Source organism: Plectrocnemia conspersa, unplaced genomic scaffold (assembly GCF_051122295.1).
Source record: "Plectrocnemia conspersa isolate PC_06_02 unplaced genomic scaffold, ASM5112229v1 ptg000003l, whole genome shotgun sequence".
Taxonomy (NCBI): Eukaryota; Metazoa; Arthropoda; class Insecta; order Trichoptera; family Polycentropodidae; genus Plectrocnemia; species Plectrocnemia conspersa.
In genome coordinates, this window is record NW_028277167.1 from 8,174,565 (window position 1) to 8,194,177 (window position 19,613).

Genomic DNA, 19,613 nt, shown 5'->3' on the forward strand with positions numbered 1-19,613 from the left:
TGATATGATTCTGATAAATTTAATGGAATTTCCACCTAAAACGTAAAGAATCTAGATTAGGATACGGAGAAAATTGCCTTTATAATCTATATGGTAATAAACTAAATTCTTAGTAAGTGGCACATAGTTGTAATGATAATTATTACGAGAATGATTCTAGATATCGTTAAAGAAACATAAAAACATTTTTGATTATGACCATACAAAAAATTGAGTAGTGTTGTTTATATGTATATCAAACTAATAAGTTTTTTCGTATTGTTTCTTAAATATGTATTTTTTTTTGTATTGGATGAGAATATAATATCGGTATATTATATATTTTATATACGGATAATTATTAGTTAAAACAATTGGGAGGCAATGTCAATAATCTTAAGATTGTTGACCAATTAGTCTTATGTTTATTTACTATATAATATTTTGTGTATGGAGCAAATTTCCAAATTAGTTGACATATTCAGCAATAAATGTCGTTTTTTGTTTTGTAAAAAAAATCCGCCTCAAAACTGTTGCAGAGATCTAAATAGATGATAATCATTTGGAGCAATGTGTGAAGAATCAGTGGATGAGAAAGGGGTTCCCAAAAAGCCCATTGATTTTTTTCTATTGTCTTCTTGGATACATGAGAGTGAGCACCGTCTTAGTGTAAAATTACCCTTCTTTGATTTATAAGGGTCTGCGTCGCTTTTAAACAATTTAATTAAGCACACTATTGTAATTATTTGCCTATAATCGAATAATTCATAATGAATTATGCCCTTCATATCCCATCAAATGCGAAAAGTTATCTTATTAGAGTATAATCCTGTTCTCGGGATTGACTGGCATTCGTTGCATGTAAACAATGCACTTCTCATCTTTAGTAACAATTTGCTTCAAAAATAAATCTTTCTGTTCTATAATCATTTAATTATATGCATATTAATATTGGCTGCAAACGGTTTTTCTTAGACAATTTATAAGATACCCATATTCTGCAAATTAATACTTTTTAAATATCTGAATTACTGTAGGCGACACATTGAACTTTTACGCTAGTTTTTATATCGTTAATTTTGGACCTGCATGGTAGCCCTAATATCCTCATTAATAACCCCTAAGCCCTTATGTAGATATTCAATGTCAAAACTCCCGGAACGAAATTTTAAAAAACACTTTTGACACTTAAAATTTAATGGCATCCTTGCTCATTGCATTACAGATGTTTTTGACTACTATTGTTGCATTGAAACTCAAAGCATAATATAGCTTAACTGAGATTATTTTATCTCCGCTGCCATTGTTGAAAATATCCCATCACTGATACGACTACTGTTAACAAATAGTAAAATTACTGTAAATTTATAAAAATGTTATACATTTTTGCAAATGTAAGGATTAAAACGCAGACTAAAGGGACAATTTTATAGTTAATAAATAATAAAATGTCCCACTACTTATTTAGTAATTGGTGGTGTTTACCCTGTTGTAACACATTTGGCTAATGCATGTCATGTTGCAATGAAAGACTTGCAATCAATAAATAAACTAGGATTAAATTATGATGTAGTAATTCATTATGAAATTGAAAATCTCAGCTGAATATCTCAACCATTATCTTATCAATTTAGTAAAATAAACATGCTGCATCTGTCATCAAGAATATTATATTGATTGATGTAAATATTGATCGTTAATGCAGTCATTTACTGTAAAAACAAAAATATGAATGCTTAAAAAGTTTATATATATACCATACTGTAATTTAAATTATTATTTATTTAAGGAACTACATATTATTTTAATGTTCTGACAAATAAATCTTATTGACGTATGTAATTGATTTGTTAATATTTTTATTTTAGATTATTATCTCAGTGGGTAAGACAGCCTTTAAAAGACCAAAACCAAATAGAAGAGAGATTAGAAATAGTAGAAACGTTTGTAGAAAATAGTGAAATAAGACGGCAGCTCTACGAAGATCATTTACGGCGAATTCCAGATTTCCAAATGCTAACCAAAAAGTTGACTCGTAACAAGGCGAACTTGCAAGATTGCTATAAATTATTTCAGGTATAAGAAATAGTTTTATATTATTGATTGTTTTGTTTGTATCTTAATGTTTATTATTGTGTTGCTTAGGCTATCGAGCGGTTACCGTTCCTTGTGAATCATCTTCGTAATTGCGAAAATAAATCAATCACTGGAGCGTTAGTTGAACCAATCGCCGATTTGTTATTAGACTTGGAAAAATACCAGAATATGATCGAAACTACTATTGATATGGAGCTTGTAGATAAAGGTAAAAAATATTAGACACCAGCATGAAGTTGGTCATGAGTAAATATTTTATTATTGATTTAAAACTTAGCTAAAATTATTTATTAAATACTTTATGAAATAGTCATAGATGTCATTATTTCTGTAAAATAATGTTAATAATATACACAGGGGAATTCTTCGTTAAACCGAGCTTCGACGATGATCTCCAAGAATTGAATGAGAAGATGAGAACAGTAGAATCGTCCATGCAGAGTCAACTGATCAAAGCAGCTAGAGATCTTGGTTTAGACGCTGGAAAGACAATCAAATTAGATTCTAACTCAATACATGGACATCATTTCCGGTAATAAAAGCCTATTTTAAATTATTGTTATAATACAATAATCAATTGTTATATATAATTAAGCATAACCTTAAAAGAAGAACCGATTCTGAGAAAAAACAAATCTTATGAAGTGTTACAAGCTATTAAAAGCGGAGTGAGATTCAGGAACGACAAGTTAACGGCGTTGAATGACGATTATATGCAATCTAAAAACTTGTACGAAGAACACCAAAAAAACGTAGTATCGGAAATAATACGCATAGCTGGTAAGTCTAAAAATATAAATTAACGATTAGTATATTTATTTAATTATGAAATTAATTATAGCCGGATATGCTGAAATATTATGGACAATGTCGGAATTGCTGGCAAAGCTGGACGTTTTGATTTCGTTCAGTGTCGTATCTTGTGAAGCTCCCATTGCTTATGTCAGACCCAAAATTGTAGAGAGTGGTCAGCAGTTGACGTTGAAGAAAGCTAGACATCCTTGTCTGGAGCTTCAGGATAATATTTCTTATATTGCAAACGATGTTGAATTCAAATCAAGTAATATTTCTGAAATGGTGTTGTTAAAATATGGATGTTAATAATAAATATATTAATTTTGTTGTAGATGATAGTACTTTTTACATTATTACTGGACCAAATATGGGTGGTAAAAGTACTTATATACGTTCGGTGGGAGTTTGCACCCTTTTGGCACACATTGGATGTTTTGTGCCGTGTGAGGAAGCAACCGTGCCGCTTGTGGACAGCATTTTGGCTCGAGTCGGAGCTGATGATTGTCAGACGAAAGGATTGAGTACCTTCATGTTGGAGATGATCGAATCTGCTTCTATTTTAAGAGTGAGTTAATATTTTATATGTAGTCACAAAAATCAACAATATTACATGAAAAAGTTGCTTTCTTATAATTTTGTTTTTGCTCTCTAGTGAATTGATTTTTGAATCCATTTTTCCTTTGAAGCAACTAAATCAACGTAGAATGCTTTATAGTCGCGTGTGAAATAATAAATATTCTATGAATGGTTTTAGGATTATCATTATTTTAATATTTTTTTTTATATACATACGTACTGCATTTTATTCCTAGTTATATTTACCTTCCACCCAGTGGCGTAGCTATGGTGGGGCGGAGGGGGCGGGCCGCCCCGGGCGGCACTTGCTTGGGGGCGGCATATTCGCGGTGGGATCGTCTAGTGTGGTTCTTAACCCTGAATGTACTAAAACTTATATAAATCCACGAATAACAAGAGCTTAATAATAACCAATTTATTATTTTAAGAAATGCTGATTTTATGACCCCACAAAATTGTATGGGGGGGGGGGCGGCAATTTTAAGGATCGCCCTGGGTGGCACATACCCTAGCTACGCCACTGCTTCCACCACTTCTTCAAATCTGATCTATTGATGTTTCTAATGCTCCCTCATTGATCTGTCACATTAAGCAACTGTCCTTATGACTTATTTATTAATATGGCGAAGGCAAGGCAAGTTTATAATTGAAGCTGTTTGAAAACAAAAAGTTGAATCGTTATAAATTAATGGATGCCAGAATCTCATTCTTACCTTTAAAAATGCCACTCAGTTTAATCCGATTCCTCAGCAGCATAATAGAACTACCAACATTATGTTAGTAAGGATAAATTCTTCTTTATTTATCTTATCAATTGAGTATATTGTTATAACTACAATAGAATATCCAGAAAAACAAAATAAATAACATTATTCTCACATGTCCGCCGATTGGGTGAATTATAAGTACGTTTTTATAAAATACAACAATACACACATACTTAGGTTCAGACACGTTTCAATCTGAATGTCATATGAATAATTTATCCGTTGTATTGTCTGTTAAATGTAAGTTGTGGTAGATTAACTATGAATGTGTTAATATTTATTTATTATTGTGACTTAGTGGTTACAGACTTACACAATGGAGTATTCTCTATTTTTAATCGCCAATCAATTTTATTATTTAGTTGCTCATAATACTAACAATTTTATGCACAATCATAATGTAATGTTTATATTTATTTTATTATTCATAGATTCTTGTGAAAGTTGCGCAATGTTTGCATAGATTTATTTTAAACAAATTAAATTCCAGTAACACGTCTTTAGTTATTCTATAATCAGCTAACACACTTCTGGTTATATTATAATTTACAATTAAAGAAAAACGTTTTTTTCCGAGCATAATATGACACTAATGCGTTTGGTGTGTGCTTGACAAATCAAGTTGCAGTAGTAGATATACAATATTTGATAAAAAAATAATATATTTTCAATTTCAGACGGCAACCAAAAACTCGTTAGTGATAATCGATGAATTAGGCAGAGGGACGTCCACTTACGAAGGATGCGGAATCGCCTGGGCTATAGCAGAGTAATTATCATTAATATTAAACTGATGCTTACTTATTCATTAACTATTATATTTATTTTTGCAGACATTTAGCTGGTATCACAAAGTCATTCTGTTTATTTGCAACTCACTTTCATGAAATAACACAATTGGAAGACTCGTTACCGAACGTAGTAAATCTCCATGTGACTGCTGTAACGGATCAGGATCAACTCACCCTACTCTATCAAGTGAAACCGGGAGTGTGCGATAAGAGCTTCGGTATCCACGTCGCTAAGATGGTAGAATTTCCACCGAACGTCATCAAGGTAACATCAAAAATGACACATAGTAAGATATTTATAATACTTACGACATCTAATATTTGTAGTACGCTGAAGAAAAACAATTACAACTGGAAAGCTGCCGATTTGACGTCGAAAACGTAAACATTCCAAACAAGCAGAGAGCTAAAGAAGAAGCCGAAGAAGTCATGAAAATCTTCATTCAATCTTGCCAAAAATTAAGCGTTGATAGTCTATCCGATTCTGAGCTACAATCGAAGCTTACTAACTTACAGCAAACTATTAAAACCAATGAAAATCCGTTCATCAAAGCCTTACTATTAGAAATGTAATGAAAAATCGTTCTTTATTTATAAATTAGTAAGAACACAAGGGGTGAAAAAATGTGAAATTAAAAATGAATAAACTTTTTAAATCGATTAAATTCACGTTTTATTTTATTAAATGAACATAAACTAAGTTATACTAAAACGTTTATAAGTAATGTTTATATATCGACTATATTATTTACAGATATTTTTGGTATTACATTAATTACAATTAAATAACATCTGTTTTCAAACTTTAATTATAATTATTAGTACACTTGAAATGCAGTGCCTTTGTTACTTTGTGGGAATAAAATAATGCAATAATCGTTCATAGAAGAACAAGCCCCGTAATATCAAATCGTCATTTACAATCTGTCGGAGCTTGCATGTTCGATGTCGATTTGAGTGAGAAACTGTATTCCTTGAGATTCTTTTACTCCGACTACTCTGCAGAAAAGTATTTACAAAATAATAGATCGTTTTCCATATCCAACATTTAACTTCTAATCATCCCACCTTCGTTACATAAATATATATATATAGATACACAAATTATGTTTTCAATTATACAAAATTTTTACACACAAGCACACGAAATATAAAAAAAATGGGACACATTTAGAGACAAAATTAATATACATATTGAAATTTACAATTTACAGTGATCACTATAGTTTATGAATAATACAGCCGCATAGTACTAGTAAATTGTTTACGACAAACGGGACATTTTTGTATCGAGAGGGCGCACTTAGGACACGCTACTACATGACCGCACGGAACAAAGCAAATGTTACGTTCGCCAGTGAAACACAATTTGCAGACATTGTTGGATTCCTCAACTTTTTCGATGTTTTCTTCAGTGGATCGATCGACACCCAGCGGTTGAGTTAACTGAGTCGCTACGGATGTAGGCGGATCCTTAGGATTGAACTGAGTCATTTTAACCGGATGAGCTCTTACTTTTTGAACGAACGATTCGCCTTTCACCAGACGAACGTAGTGGCACGACGGGAACCACCTGGCGTGCTGTTCCCACGGATCGTCGTTGTCTTCCCAGTCTTTCAGACCGCCGCCGCAGTAATAGCACACTGTCTTGTCGCCGGAACCGGTGTAGAAGAATCCGGCGTCGGCCATCGTGGCGGCGGTTTGCTTCATTCGACAGGGCCAATCGGCGAAACTTTGTATTCTCGCCGTTTCGAGGGCGTAAGCTGGACGTTGAGGTCCATCAGACGAGCGGTCCCGCATGCCGCACACATCTTGACTTGCATTGTCGAACGTTAGAGAAGATTCGTTGTTGGATATGAGCGGAACGTTTGTGATGGCGCGGCCTCTCAACAACGGACAGAGAGGACTCCACCGTTCATGATCGACGATCGGATCGTCTCCTTCCTCCCAATGGCCGAGTTCCACTCGACAGAAATAGCATCGCACTTTATCTTCTACGCCCAAATAGTAAAAGCCCGTTCTGGCCAGACGGTTGCGGTCCACGAAGATAACGGGCCAAGAAACGTACGTCTTGAGGCGGTCCTCCTCGCGTCGCAAGTCGAGGATTTCGGGGGGCGGCTCGTCGACGGAGGCACTGGACGAGGTGGCCTCCCGTTTCCCGTGGTCGGTGGTGTCGGCTGAGATGACGGCCAGCTTGACTTCAACCAGCGGTTTGCGGTCCAAGAAATTGTCGGCTATTTCGGCACATTTCGGTACAAAATGACGACTGTGGTCGTTCGCCAGGTTCTTCTCCGCTAGACTCATTTAGGCGAAAAGTTGATAGAACGCCGCTGCTCCGAGACTCGAACTGGAATGCGACCGGGCTGGAGATAGTAGCTGCAACAGGGAACGCAACCGTTAGCGAAAGGGACGGAGAACGAATAAACGTCTACGGAATGCCGCTTCAGGGGTGGATGTAGTGTGCTTACATAAAACGACATTGCGTATTATATAAACAACATTACGCGACGAGCACAAAGCTGTGAATGACGTACGAACATACTAGTAAACACCGATATAGTGCACGGATCGCACACGTGATCAAGGACGTTCTAGGAAACTCTAAAACTTTTTAATTATGAAGTCACGCGGACAAATGAGATCATCGTGGAATAGCAGTAGCGCGGAAAATGCATCGATACGTGAAAAGCCTCGAAGACGCCCACTCTCGGATCGATCTCTTGCGCAATAACGCGCTGAAAGCCTAGAAAACACTAAGCGTTGTACATATAAGTAAACACAGTTGATAGCGATAGCGGAATACATGATACAGAACACTAATACTAAGAAGTATTACAGGTAACCGATAATCTAGAAAGAGTACACGTATGGCAATAATTAATTTAAATTGCGCGATGGCGTTCGAATTTGACCTTTGTGGTCTAATTTATATGACCGTGTCGCAATAAAACAGTCCTGAATTAAATGATGACTGATTAATTAATTCTTCACAAAATCGATTGAAACGGACTTAAATTTGCGATTGAATCTAAATCCAAGCGATGACGACTTACCAGATGTTAGGACAGACACAAAAGCGTCATTGAATATACAGATATTATCACACATGCCTGAAAAGCGGTGCAATATGCTAAGAGATCGCCATCGCCATAAACGGACGATGATGGTCATCGCGTATCGTATGGATGCAAAACAAAACGCCCCCGCGATTAATAATATGAAATATGGGTTTAAAACCGAGGCCCTTTTAGGTCCAACTACACCACTGTGCATTCCACAATTCCCACTCTCGCGTCCGCTCCTCTCGAGCGGCCGCTCTCACGGTCTCCAGCATCGCATTCCTTCGTTGTTCGCATTTCTTTGATGATGTACCACCGCAACCGAACCGAACCCTACCTTTGTCTGTTGCCTCACGAACTGATTATCTATCGATCCTTGGGTACACTTGTATGCGCGTAGGTGCGAGCTATACACAACTGGAACACTAAATCCCGCAAAACCATGATAAGCACAACATTATAACGAAGCGGATGTTGATGGTGACGATAACTACGGTTTGACGTTCATTGCGAAGGAAAAATAATGATTCAGTTCCGTTCGGCGACACATCAATTGAAATGCACGCATATGCGCGCGCGACAGAGCGCTAGCGCAACATTTTGAGCGTTACGATCGGCAAAATACTGTCTATAAATCAAATTTAGGACTTGAAACTTCGAGCCGGCACTATCGGTGCCGTTGAACGAGAACGAACGGGGTCATTGATACAATGACGCCAGCCAGGAAGTGAAAACGTCTCAGAGTGATGTTATTTTTGGCTAAAAAATAATCAACAAAAAATGAAAAATAGCTGATAATATCATCACCGATTAGGCATTCTCAGTAATTGCTTATGGGAAAATATATCGCCCCCGATTACTTGCAATAGATATAAAAATTGAAGCATTACTCATAAATTAAATAATCGAATTAACTAACCACATAATTTATAACGTTTTAAAACTTGAAAGTAAAAAACAGTTGGTAGCCCCCGGTTTGATTCTTATCAACTTCAATACAAGTTTTTGCGCAGTCGCAAAAATAAACCGTTGTATTTTTTGCACTATACGAGAAGTACCAATCAATCGATACACGGATCTATCTATATACAAAGTTCTTGAATAGCCCAAATTAATTTAACATAAAATATCATGTACAAAACTGATGTATAACTTATGGTTCGCTCTGCACAAAATTGGACGCAATATCGATGACAATAAATTCGCTTTGATTCATATCAAAAGATTTTGCTTATTTTCTTCGTTACGGTTAATGCTGACAGCTTTCAAAAGCAATGCAAAATATTAACAAAGCCTATAAAATCTATCAAACGATTACCATCAATTAGTTTTAAGCATTATGAACTCGTAAGTACTTCGTAAACCGGGTTACTGAAACTACATCGAGTCGAGAAACATAGCAAGCTGACCCATTAGTATGCGTTTTTTTTCTTACATTTGCAAAAATGTATAACTTTTTATAAAATAACGATACGTTTCACTATTTTTTCAGTGTCTGTTATTAACAGTATTCGTATTAATGATGCTATTTAATAACGAGATATTTTTTGTTTTGATATTTATAACCATAAATCAACAATGGCAGCGGAGATAAAATAATCTCAGTTAAGCTATATTATGCTTTAAGAGTTTCAATTTAGTTAAAAACATATGTAATATGTTTGGACAAGTATGCCATTAAATTTAGGAGTCAAAGTGGTTCTAAAAATTTTGTTCCGAGTATTTTGACATTGAATATCTACGTAAAGGCAGGTTGTTAGTAAGGATATTAGGGCTGCCTGAAAACCAGGTTCGAGATTAACGATGCAGAAGCTTGCACAAAAGCTCAACGTGTCGTCTAAATCGTAAATTGTAAAATAATGAATGATTCTGGAACAGAAAGATTTATGTTTGAATTAAAATTTTACTGAATTTGAGAAGTGGATCCTTTATATTAGTTGGATGCCAATCAACACCCAATAAGATAATTTTACGCATTTGGTGAAATAGTGGTATTAGTCTGATTATTGACCTGAAAGACCTGGGTTCGAATCCTATACGGACCTTGTTTTTAAATTTCTATCGTGTTTGGGAGATTGGAATTAGTGATTATTGTATAATTATAATTCTGATCGATCATCACAGATTAGGTTTACCTAGATTTTCCTAAACACATATGAATATGGTAATGATTAATTAAAATCGAGCTAGTTCGTACATATCTGGTTAAAGAGCTAATACTACAGCTCATAAATAAAATAAAAAATAAGTTCAAAAATAAAAAATTATGACTGACAGACACAGTGTGCCAAGCTAACTCGTTTAACCCTTTGAGCGGTATCGTCGTAGATGTATGGTGATCGATATTTCACTGTTTTGATGTACCCCAAATATTTACATACATATATAATTAAAGAAATAACAAATAAAAAACATAATATTTACATACTACATTTTTTAAATTTATATTTTTTTATAAAAAACAATACCAATAAATTAAGGAGTGCGATATTGTAAATGACATTAAAAAATATTTTATATTAATTTTATAAAAAATATTAAGAACTTTTGAATATATATGAAAAAAATTCACAAAAGCCGAATATATTGAAAATATGTAAAATAAATTAACTGTTTGGGGATAAGTACTCAATCAGACAGCAAACCAGCAAAATATTTTATTAAGAATTGCATCATATATTTACGAATACGATCAATATGTTGATATCAAACTTATACCAGGAATTAGTAGCATGTGAATCATATATATTTAGTATTTAGATTTTTTTAAACAAAAATCATCAAAAATATGATGTAAGAATTGCATTAAAAAAACACTACAGTATTATTGCGCATGAACATCCAACGGTCATACTATATACAGCTGCATAGATATTCAAACATGGTTTCTGATAGTATTACATTAATGCATACGTAAGTATTGAATTCGGTTTAGTATCAAAGTACTGGCTGGGTTTTTTATATTACAAAATACGCGAAAAATATACAATTTTCAGTCTACTTGTATTATAAAAGAAATTTGTCACAAACCACAAGCGGAATATCAATTTCTTAAAAATGCCTTGTGTACCAAAAACATCAATGGAAAATCCGTTAAATATCGACGTTTAAAACGTCACATACCTTTTCAGAAAATTATTAAAAAAAATACGAGCTATCTTACTGACGCGCCAAGACAAATTAGATCAATATCACTTATTCTCAGTACGCAGTTTATCTTATCGCGAAACGAGAGCAGAAATGTAATCTGCAACCTCGAGTAATTTGATACACACTTACCGCATGATATTTTATGATGGATGGAAGCAATGTAGACCAAGAAAAAGTAGGCTGCTTCCAGAAAGAGCTCGGCGGCAATGTGCTACCCACGGCACGTGGCAAATCCACACTGTCCCGTGCCGTAGAAATTCGGGGATTGGCCCTCGAAAAGATCACCTGGACCCGCCGAGCAGCTGCTCCTCAGTGGAGCACACCTGCTGCGGCAGCGACGCCCAACCGAAGGAAAGCGCACGGTAATACTGAGTACAACACGCGCTGCGAATGCATTGAAAATTTCACAAATTTGACACGCGATTGTACAGCATGATTGCAAAAAAATAGATGTTTAGATGAAACTGGGTTAAAACATTTTTACTGCTTGATAACGATAAGTACAGTTCTGAAAAGTACGAAAGCAAACACTATTCAAGGTAAAACATGCTTGTTTTCGCGTATTTTGATGTAAACATATGCACGTACGTCAAGCTCAACATATTACAACATAATCTTTCCTCGTTCAACGTGATTATAATAGCTGGAAATACTATTTTTCTGGGAAAGCACAGCGTAATCAGAATATTCGTTGATAAAATGTATTAGGTATACATATAATATATACCTTACTGCTTGTAAATGCTCATTGGTAATACTTTACCGAGGTTCATTAATAATATAAAATATTTGAACTTATGTAAAGTTAATTCAAAAGTAATCACAATTTTTCTATTTTAGAAATTTACGAATTTATTAGAATCAAAAAAGTAAAACAGATTTATTCACGATTTTATTAAAGTTTTAACACTATCAGTGCCAAGCGAAATTACGCGATGTATGATAAAAATGCCAAGCATTTTTTTGCTAATGTAGATGATTTTAAATTTAATTTTTTGTGTGAATAAAAACAAAATAAAATACAATTCACAAAAAATATTAAAAAATCATAATTTTACAAAAAAAAAATTAAAATTAGGAGTGGACACCAGCGTCCTATCGACATTCATGTCGTCGTTCGTTTGCGGACACCAGCGTCCGTACAGCATTTAAAAGGTTAAATCGCGGTACACTATCAATGCCAACTGAAAATGAAGCCAAAGCATAAACATACGGTTCTATGACAATTGAACTCATGACAAGGTTACATAGTGACAATTGAACACAATCCGCAAAAAAAATTGAAATGGAACGAATAATAAAGCATGGATTGATTTGTTAGATTTAAAAAATATTGATTAATTTTTTTATATATACAGATAAACCTCTGATATTACTATCTGTATATTAAAAAAAAGAATGATTCAATATTTTTTTCCGAGAGTCACGAACATTTAAATTATTTAGTCACATAAATAAATGAGTTAATCAATTGATTATGATATAATAAAAAAACTGCTTTATAATTTATTTTAATCATACCCTTTAAATTTTTTTTGTGGATTGTGTTCAACTGTTCAGCCGTATGGTATAAAATACAGTTGACAAAACCTAACCCCAAACGTTGTATGTCATCCCTATAACGTAGTATTCCTATAGCGAAGTCCCAATCTCTACGCTCAAATCAATTGTATTTTGTGAATTTGACGAAATTAGCAAATCAAACTTTTTTCACATTTTTATGTATTAAATGACCTTGTATTTAGTTTGTAAACAAGAGGGACTGCCGCATACGCTATAGAGGGGTTTACTGTACTATAATTTTAAAAACTATTACTTATGACAGACATACATTTTCTGTTATCGATGGTTAAAAATCATTTGTCAGTTTCATACAAACTACAATAAGGGTGTAATAAATAATGTTTATTGTATTTAAATTTGTTTTAATGTAGGAAATAGCAATAAAAATACACATTGAAACAGTGCAATGATCAGTAAAAAGAATCGGTATTCTCAAATATGCATTTTTTTAAAAACGGCCGTGCGTTGTGATTATCAACAAAATAATGAAATAGTCAAAATAGGTATGACAAATTTATTCGACAAAAGCGACCAATAAATGTATTTGTAAAAGAATCAGCAAGCAAAGAACGTGTTAGCTGTATTCTTTTACTAAAGGAGTCAAAGAAATTAATCATACAAACTACTGCAGATCTGTACGAGAAGAGCCGGGCTTGTCGACACGCAAGCGTTCTGCTGCTAAATTTTTTTTGGAACTGAACTTTTGAAACTACACTCATATAAGATCCAATTAGTGCAAGATTTAAAACCCGATAACTGGATATTACGAAAAATATTTTTTAAGACATATTGTTCTATGACGAAACCCATATTCATTTAAACGGGCACGTTAATAAGCAAAATTGCAAGTTCTGGAGCAGAGAAAACCGCAAACTCAAATCATCAAACGCTTCTCTATTCTCTAAAAGTGAAAAATTGGGTGGCTATGCCATCAAAGGGCATCCTCGGTCCTTATTTCTTTGAAAAAGCACGTGGCAATTATGTTACTGTTAATTCTGAAGAATATGTCAAAGATGTTGAGGGATTTTTCCAGACACAATTCCAGAAATTACAAGGATACGATAAGAGAATATGGATGCAACAAGATGGAGCAAACTGCCGTACGTCTAATGAAATGATTCCTTACAAACTGATAACCTATGCACCTGCAAAAACCGATACTGCACTAGGATAATAAGCAGCACAATCTACAGCAATAAGCACCACCTAATTTATGTTTCTAGTGACTATGAAATGACGAACGAGCGTTATAACGAATCAATAAACGCTAAATTTAGATAGCTTGTATTATTTTTGGAAGTAGCCGGGATTCTATGTTTGGAATAGAAGGAACACATTCTATTCGAATTCACATTACCTACATAGATTAAATGTATATAAATAGAATAGTGCAAGCATTGCGCAATTTCCGCCATAATCATAATTTATAAAAAATATCATTATGATTATGCATAAAACAGCTTACATCATGACTAGCAAAATAAATAGTCAAGTTACTGTCGATTCTTTTAAAAATGATGAATATACAATTGTGTAAGCATGTAAATTTCAAGTATTGTAAGCAATAAGTCACAAGAATAATATTTCCTCAGCAATATTCTAGCAATAATTTATTAAATGTGTCACTCGACTTCGAGGTCATCTTAAAACGAATATAAAAATATTAATGAGACGTGCATCAAAATGCATATTACATAATGCAGATACCCACTCACAATTCGTTCATAAACATTCATCGATTTAAAAACAAGTAGTAATTTAATGTAAATGACAAGAGAGAACTTGTATTTATATATTTAAAAAACCTTCAAAAATAATAAGCCAATTTGTCGTAGACTACGAGAAACCATTACAAATAATTCGTCTCCACGGGAAATTTATGTCTGAGAGGCTGATATTTTCCCAAAATTAAATAACTCAAAATAGCAATGTAAAACATATTGTTGATACAGAAGTATACCCACCCCTGCGTGAATCTAATTTGAATCACCCTCTCATTAGTATTTCCTAAACTAAATTGCTTAAAATAGCAAAGTAAGAATTTTCATTCGTCACTGTTGATCCTGAAATATACTTCACTATTAAAAACAGTAGTATTTTTTTTTTATTATTAACAGATCGCAAGATTTAATACCTACATTACGCCAATTTTGTAAAAAACGAGCTATTCATAGGTCACATATTGTGGCTTACTTCTACCGATACCGTTTTAAAGACAGCTACAACTCATCGAAAGGTTTAAAAATAGTATTGATCGAACTATCCCACACAATAGAATTGTTAGATATCTTGGAAAATTTCTCACATATGCGCACGTGGGAAGCTGGCATGAGAACTCATGCTTGGCTAAATATATATGAGCAAAAATACTTCTAAAAAACGAACCTTAACCTCTGCCTCTGAATCACCAGTTTCCTGCAAACCTAATTTATAAGCGATGAATAATTCTTGAGCAAAAAAGTTAATTATACACTTCCAGTTAGATTATCTGTCTATCGTTTTTATCTAAGGTACATTTATCAAGTTTTCAGTGATATTACAATGATTGATATATTTGTGATTATCAAAAAAGAAATGTAACCGTTTAGGTTTTTATACTTGATATAAGGTGTTATAGTTGCGTGCTATAGAGATCAAGATGTTAACAACAATATATTAGCGTTGGTAGCGACAAATATTATTGTAGTTATTTTTACCCATCTCTCGTACACTCAAAATAACAAAGAAAACTATTGTTTTGGGACTTTTAACATAGAGGTAAATATATAATTGCACTAAAAATGTAATAGTTTCCACTGTACATTTGATACTTTGCACTATAAAAATGGCTTCTCTTTTTCAGGTCAGAATTTATATTTAAATGGTAAGAATCAATATGACAGATGACCAGAATCGTTGTTTTCAGTCAGTATTTATATTATATATTCTGTATTTAACCTTAAGGTCAGTTTTATGTTGACAGGTGATCAGTATAATTATACATGGTCATTATCAAGGTGCTTTAGAGGCAACTTGTTTGGTTAGGCTAGCAACATTATCAGATGTCAACACAACAAGCCAAGCATACTGTCATTATTCCTGCTTCCTACATACAATTAAATAGATTCGATTCATTGAGAGTTATTCATGGGGTGTTCACTGTTATGACCAACGCTCGCTCGCACCTAACATGTATAGCAGTTCAGATGCAGGTGAGATATTTTATAAGATATTTCTTATATAAATAATTATATTTATAAATGTTATATTTTTTTAATTCACATGATCGTCCGATATTTTTATTTGAACCACTTTATATTTATTCTGACCCTGAATAATTTAATTATAACCAGGCTGTTAATAAAATTCTGACCGATTTTGACCTAAATTTATTTATATACTGACCATTTAATTTGTTGACCACAAAAATAGACCGCACGTGAATCATGCGACCCAGGAACGTCATTTCAGCTTTTTACGGAGGCGGGGGGGGGGACAAAATTTGGTTACTCTGTGGTAATTTTTAAGTTCATAGTACAGTATAGCGAATCTCACGGGAACAAGAAAAAAATCGTTACACTGACAATTCGTTTATTGAATGTACAGCATCAAAATAACCGCTTACAAGATTGACAGATCGTTTTTTGTCCATTTTTAAGGATACTGTAATGAATACAGTAAAACTTGTTATAAAAATGTTTTATAAAAAAAATTTGAGGGTCGGCGAAACACTGAATGTCGCTTGTGAACACATCCGACATACGCCAAGTCAAGGACGAACTGAATTCGGAGAAATATTGTGGCAAGTTGTAACGTCATTCTTAAATTCGGATCAAAATATTTCGTTATACTGAGATCAGTCTTCGTTGCAATGAAAAGATTTTATATGCAAGTTTTTCGGGGACAAATTGAAGATTCGTTATACTGGGAATTTCGTTGAATGACAAGCATTTTTCTGAACAAATTCAACACTCCCATCCACGTAATAATCTTCCCTTTTTGGAGTTTGATTAATTCGCTTAGGTTAGGTTTTGGTTTGACTGATAATGGATGTTTCGCAACTGGCTTAAAAGATGTTATAGATGCGTGCTATAGAGAAGAAGACGTTAACAACAATATATAAGCGTTGATAGCGACAAATATAATTGTAGTTATTTTACCTATCTCTCGTACACACTCAGAATAACAGAGAAAGCTATTGTTTTAAGACTTTTAACATAAAATTAAATCAAATGCAGATGATATCATCATGCGAAAATAATACTACCACTTGAATATATAAATATGTATACACGTTTAGGGTTACATATTTGATATAAGATGCTATATTGCGAGCTATAAAGCTAAGATGACAAAATATGATTGTAGTTATTTTACCTTTATCTTGCACGCAATAAAAATAACAGGGAAAGCTATTGTTTTGGGATTATTCATACAAATATGTAAGTATCAGAACATATATCTCATAAGCATCCAAAGCGTGCGTGCTTTAGTTTACGTTCGTACGAATGCCGATGACATCATCGTGCGAAAATAATACTAATGTATCGCCATTTAAACAATATAAACATACACGTTTAGGCTTTTATATTGAATGTGTTGTTATAGTTGCGCGCTGAACTTGGAAGTTAACTAGTCTTGTACGCACACAAAATAACAGAAACATGTATTGTTTTTTAACTTGCAATATGCCACTTTCTTTTATAATATGACAATGAAAAGTCGTGCAGTTTGCAAAACTCGCGTCGTTTTAACACACGACCACTCTCCTTGATATTTTAAACTACCTAGATTCTAGGCCTCGAATGTCGCAATAAATAAATCAGCATTATCACCTCAAACCTTGAGCTAGAATGGCTCAAGTTCCAAAAATATATTGCGCCTCTCTTGTCCTCCAGCTGATAGTTGTATATTACGGCGTAGCAGCAGCAGCAGCAGCAACCAACAACACAGCCGAAGGAACGGAGTTGTCAAAAATACTAAGGCAAAAAACCAGTTGAGCTGGTAAATATGTTAGTATTCGTCGGTGCCAAAAAAAAGTATGTACGTCGTAGCGCAGACCCCTCGGTAACGCCATATGTTTATCAATTCTTCAAGAAGCGGATGTAAGCAAATGAGCGACCCGCCGGAGCATAAACAAAAAAACTGGAAGCACCGAAGCATGGGGCGGAAGTGGGAGCGCGTAGAAAGAAGCGTAGTAGCCAGAAGTTCCCATCCTTGGGGCCCCCCCAAAAGTGTCCAAGGTCCTTTATGAGGTTCGCCTTGGGGGCCGACGTGAATTGCGTCACGGATTTTCGTCAGCACCAGGAATACCGCCGTCGGTGAGTCACCAAGCGATCGACACAAAGAGGAAGGAGGGAGTCCCGCGAGCGATTGGCCAACTGCTAAAAAACCGTGTGAGAGAGAGAGAGAGAGTGCATTGATGTGACGACAGAAGAGTAGTTTTGTTTTTCGCAGAAGTAAACATCTGCGCGTCATCAACATCGTTGGAACCAGGTCTCTGAGAAGAAACTCCAACAGCGCCATTTTGTGAATGTCGATTTAAGTTTCTCTCGAGCGGCATAAAACAACTCGCCACCCACGTAGATCATTCTCTCTTAGATTGGAATAGCCAATGTTTGAGAGCTGAGATTTAACTCAATACGGCTAGTTTTGCGAAATCAATATATCATTTTAAAACCGCAATACATCATTTTGTTCTAAGAGCATCCGTTTTTATTTTTTCAGAGGCTGTAAGCAGATTTAGCAAAATTAAAAATCAATTGTTTAAACTCGAGATTGGTCAAAATGATATTACAATATATGTTTATAAATGTAACATACCCAAATATTGTAAATCCTACCATAACGAGTAGTGATAATTGAAGGTGACAAAAGACCTTTTTTGAGCTCCAGTAGCAATTTTTCATCCTCCAAAAAATTTAGGAGATCGCATATTAATTTTCGAAATGCTCTTTTTTAGCTCCCGCAGCAATCTGTCATATTTCCAAGATGCTTTTTGAACAAAAATTTACATTTTTTAGGTAGTGTTATATATTTATATATTACAACTCTTTGTTTATGTGGGAGCAATGAACTTACATAAGAGTTTTGATCCAGAGGTCCTTTTTATGGACTAACACGACGAAGCACCCCTTTCTTACACCTAATTAACATACTTATATAAATAGGGGAATGTCCTTCGTTCGTCAGCATTCATATTGATAAACATTACAACTCTTTGTTTATGTGGGATCTATGAACTTACATAAGAGTTTTGATCCAGAGGGGCTTTTTATGGACTAAGACGACGAACCACCCCTCTCTTACATCTAATTAACACACTTATATAAATAGGGGAAAGTCCCTTGTTCGTCAGCATTCTAACTAATAACTTCAAACCTCACGGTCAGTCATCGTCTGATGACCGACCCCCCCTAAATACCGATTTTCATCGAGCTCACGCGAAAATATAACATAAAATTGGTGGCAGCGCTGGGATGATTATAGCGGATTAGAGTGTGTACGTTGATTTGTACGTGCCACTGGAATCGACCACTCATCAAGAAGCCGACATCCAGAATCCTGAGGGATCGTCCGAGGACCAGTTCATCACTGTAGTTGGCACTACATTTATATCATTCGTCATCACTAATTTTCTGCGCGGTCATAACGTCTACGTGGTACTTGAGACGGTGGATTAAATCCTTTAAAGAGACCAAGAGCCCATAACAATTTCTACGAGACAAGCGGACTCGATGAAGATCGGACAATAAACCAATAACAACATCAAGAATTCTGAAAGGAGGCTACCCATGCTGAGCCAAGCAGAGAGCGTCCTTTATGAGCCAAGCTGAGAACATCATCGCTGACCCAAG

General features: G+C 34.5%; 2 protein-coding genes and 3 long non-coding RNA genes across 10 annotated transcripts in view; 3 read left to right on the forward strand and 2 right to left on the reverse strand.

Moving 5' to 3' along the window:
- The window catches only part of spel1 (DNA mismatch repair protein spel1), a 19,057-nt gene extending 13,387 nt beyond the window's left edge, over nt 1-5,670 (forward strand). Inside the window, exons 7-15 of the mRNA XM_088182974.1 lie at nt 1,848-2,055; nt 2,125-2,284; nt 2,434-2,608; nt 2,672-2,856; nt 2,918-3,136; nt 3,204-3,436; nt 4,892-4,983; nt 5,048-5,270; nt 5,333-5,670. Of these exons, the coding sequence (XP_088039100.1) occupies nt 1,848-2,055; nt 2,125-2,284; nt 2,434-2,608; nt 2,672-2,856; nt 2,918-3,136; nt 3,204-3,436; nt 4,892-4,983; nt 5,048-5,270; nt 5,333-5,578 (1,741 nt within the window). The 3' untranslated portion in view covers nt 5,579-5,670. The remainder of the gene's footprint in view (nt 1-1,847; nt 2,056-2,124; nt 2,285-2,433; nt 2,609-2,671; nt 2,857-2,917; nt 3,137-3,203; nt 3,437-4,891; nt 4,984-5,047; nt 5,271-5,332) is intronic.
- LOC148236505 (uncharacterized) lies at nt 3,909-4,272 on the reverse strand. Its single transcript, XR_015809104.1, has 2 exons — nt 4,161-4,272; nt 3,909-4,099 (listed from the first exon to the last, which is right to left on the reverse strand). It is a non-coding gene; the product is annotated as an uncharacterized LOC148236505 (long non-coding RNA).
- Nucleotides 5,654-19,613, reverse strand: part of LOC148236506 (death-associated inhibitor of apoptosis 1-like) — a 23,647-nt gene continuing 9,687 nt past the window's right edge. For 2 of the 6 annotated variants that reach the window (XM_088182992.1, XM_088182995.1), the window contains one exon: nt 5,654-7,381. In XM_088182992.1, the coding sequence (XP_088039118.1) occupies nt 6,233-7,309 (1,077 nt within the window). In that variant the 5' untranslated portion in view covers nt 7,310-7,381 and the 3' untranslated portion in view covers nt 5,654-6,232. Of the gene's footprint in view, nt 7,382-7,473; nt 7,761-8,401; nt 8,702-11,343; nt 11,585-17,591; nt 18,158-19,613 lie in introns of those variants that run through there. The other 4 variants (XM_088182996.1, XM_088182993.1, XM_088182997.1 and 1 more) reach the window with 4 other exon arrangements.
- Nucleotides 14,874-15,903, forward strand: LOC148236507 (uncharacterized). Its single transcript, XR_015809103.1, has 2 exons — nt 14,874-15,685; nt 15,721-15,903. It is a non-coding gene; the product is annotated as an uncharacterized LOC148236507 (long non-coding RNA).
- The window catches only part of LOC148236508 (uncharacterized), an 8,238-nt gene continuing 4,649 nt past the window's right edge, over nt 16,025-19,613 (forward strand). Inside the window, exon 1 of the long non-coding RNA XR_015809105.1 lies at nt 16,025-18,779. This is a non-coding gene — a long non-coding RNA (uncharacterized LOC148236508). The remainder of the gene's footprint in view (nt 18,780-19,613) is intronic.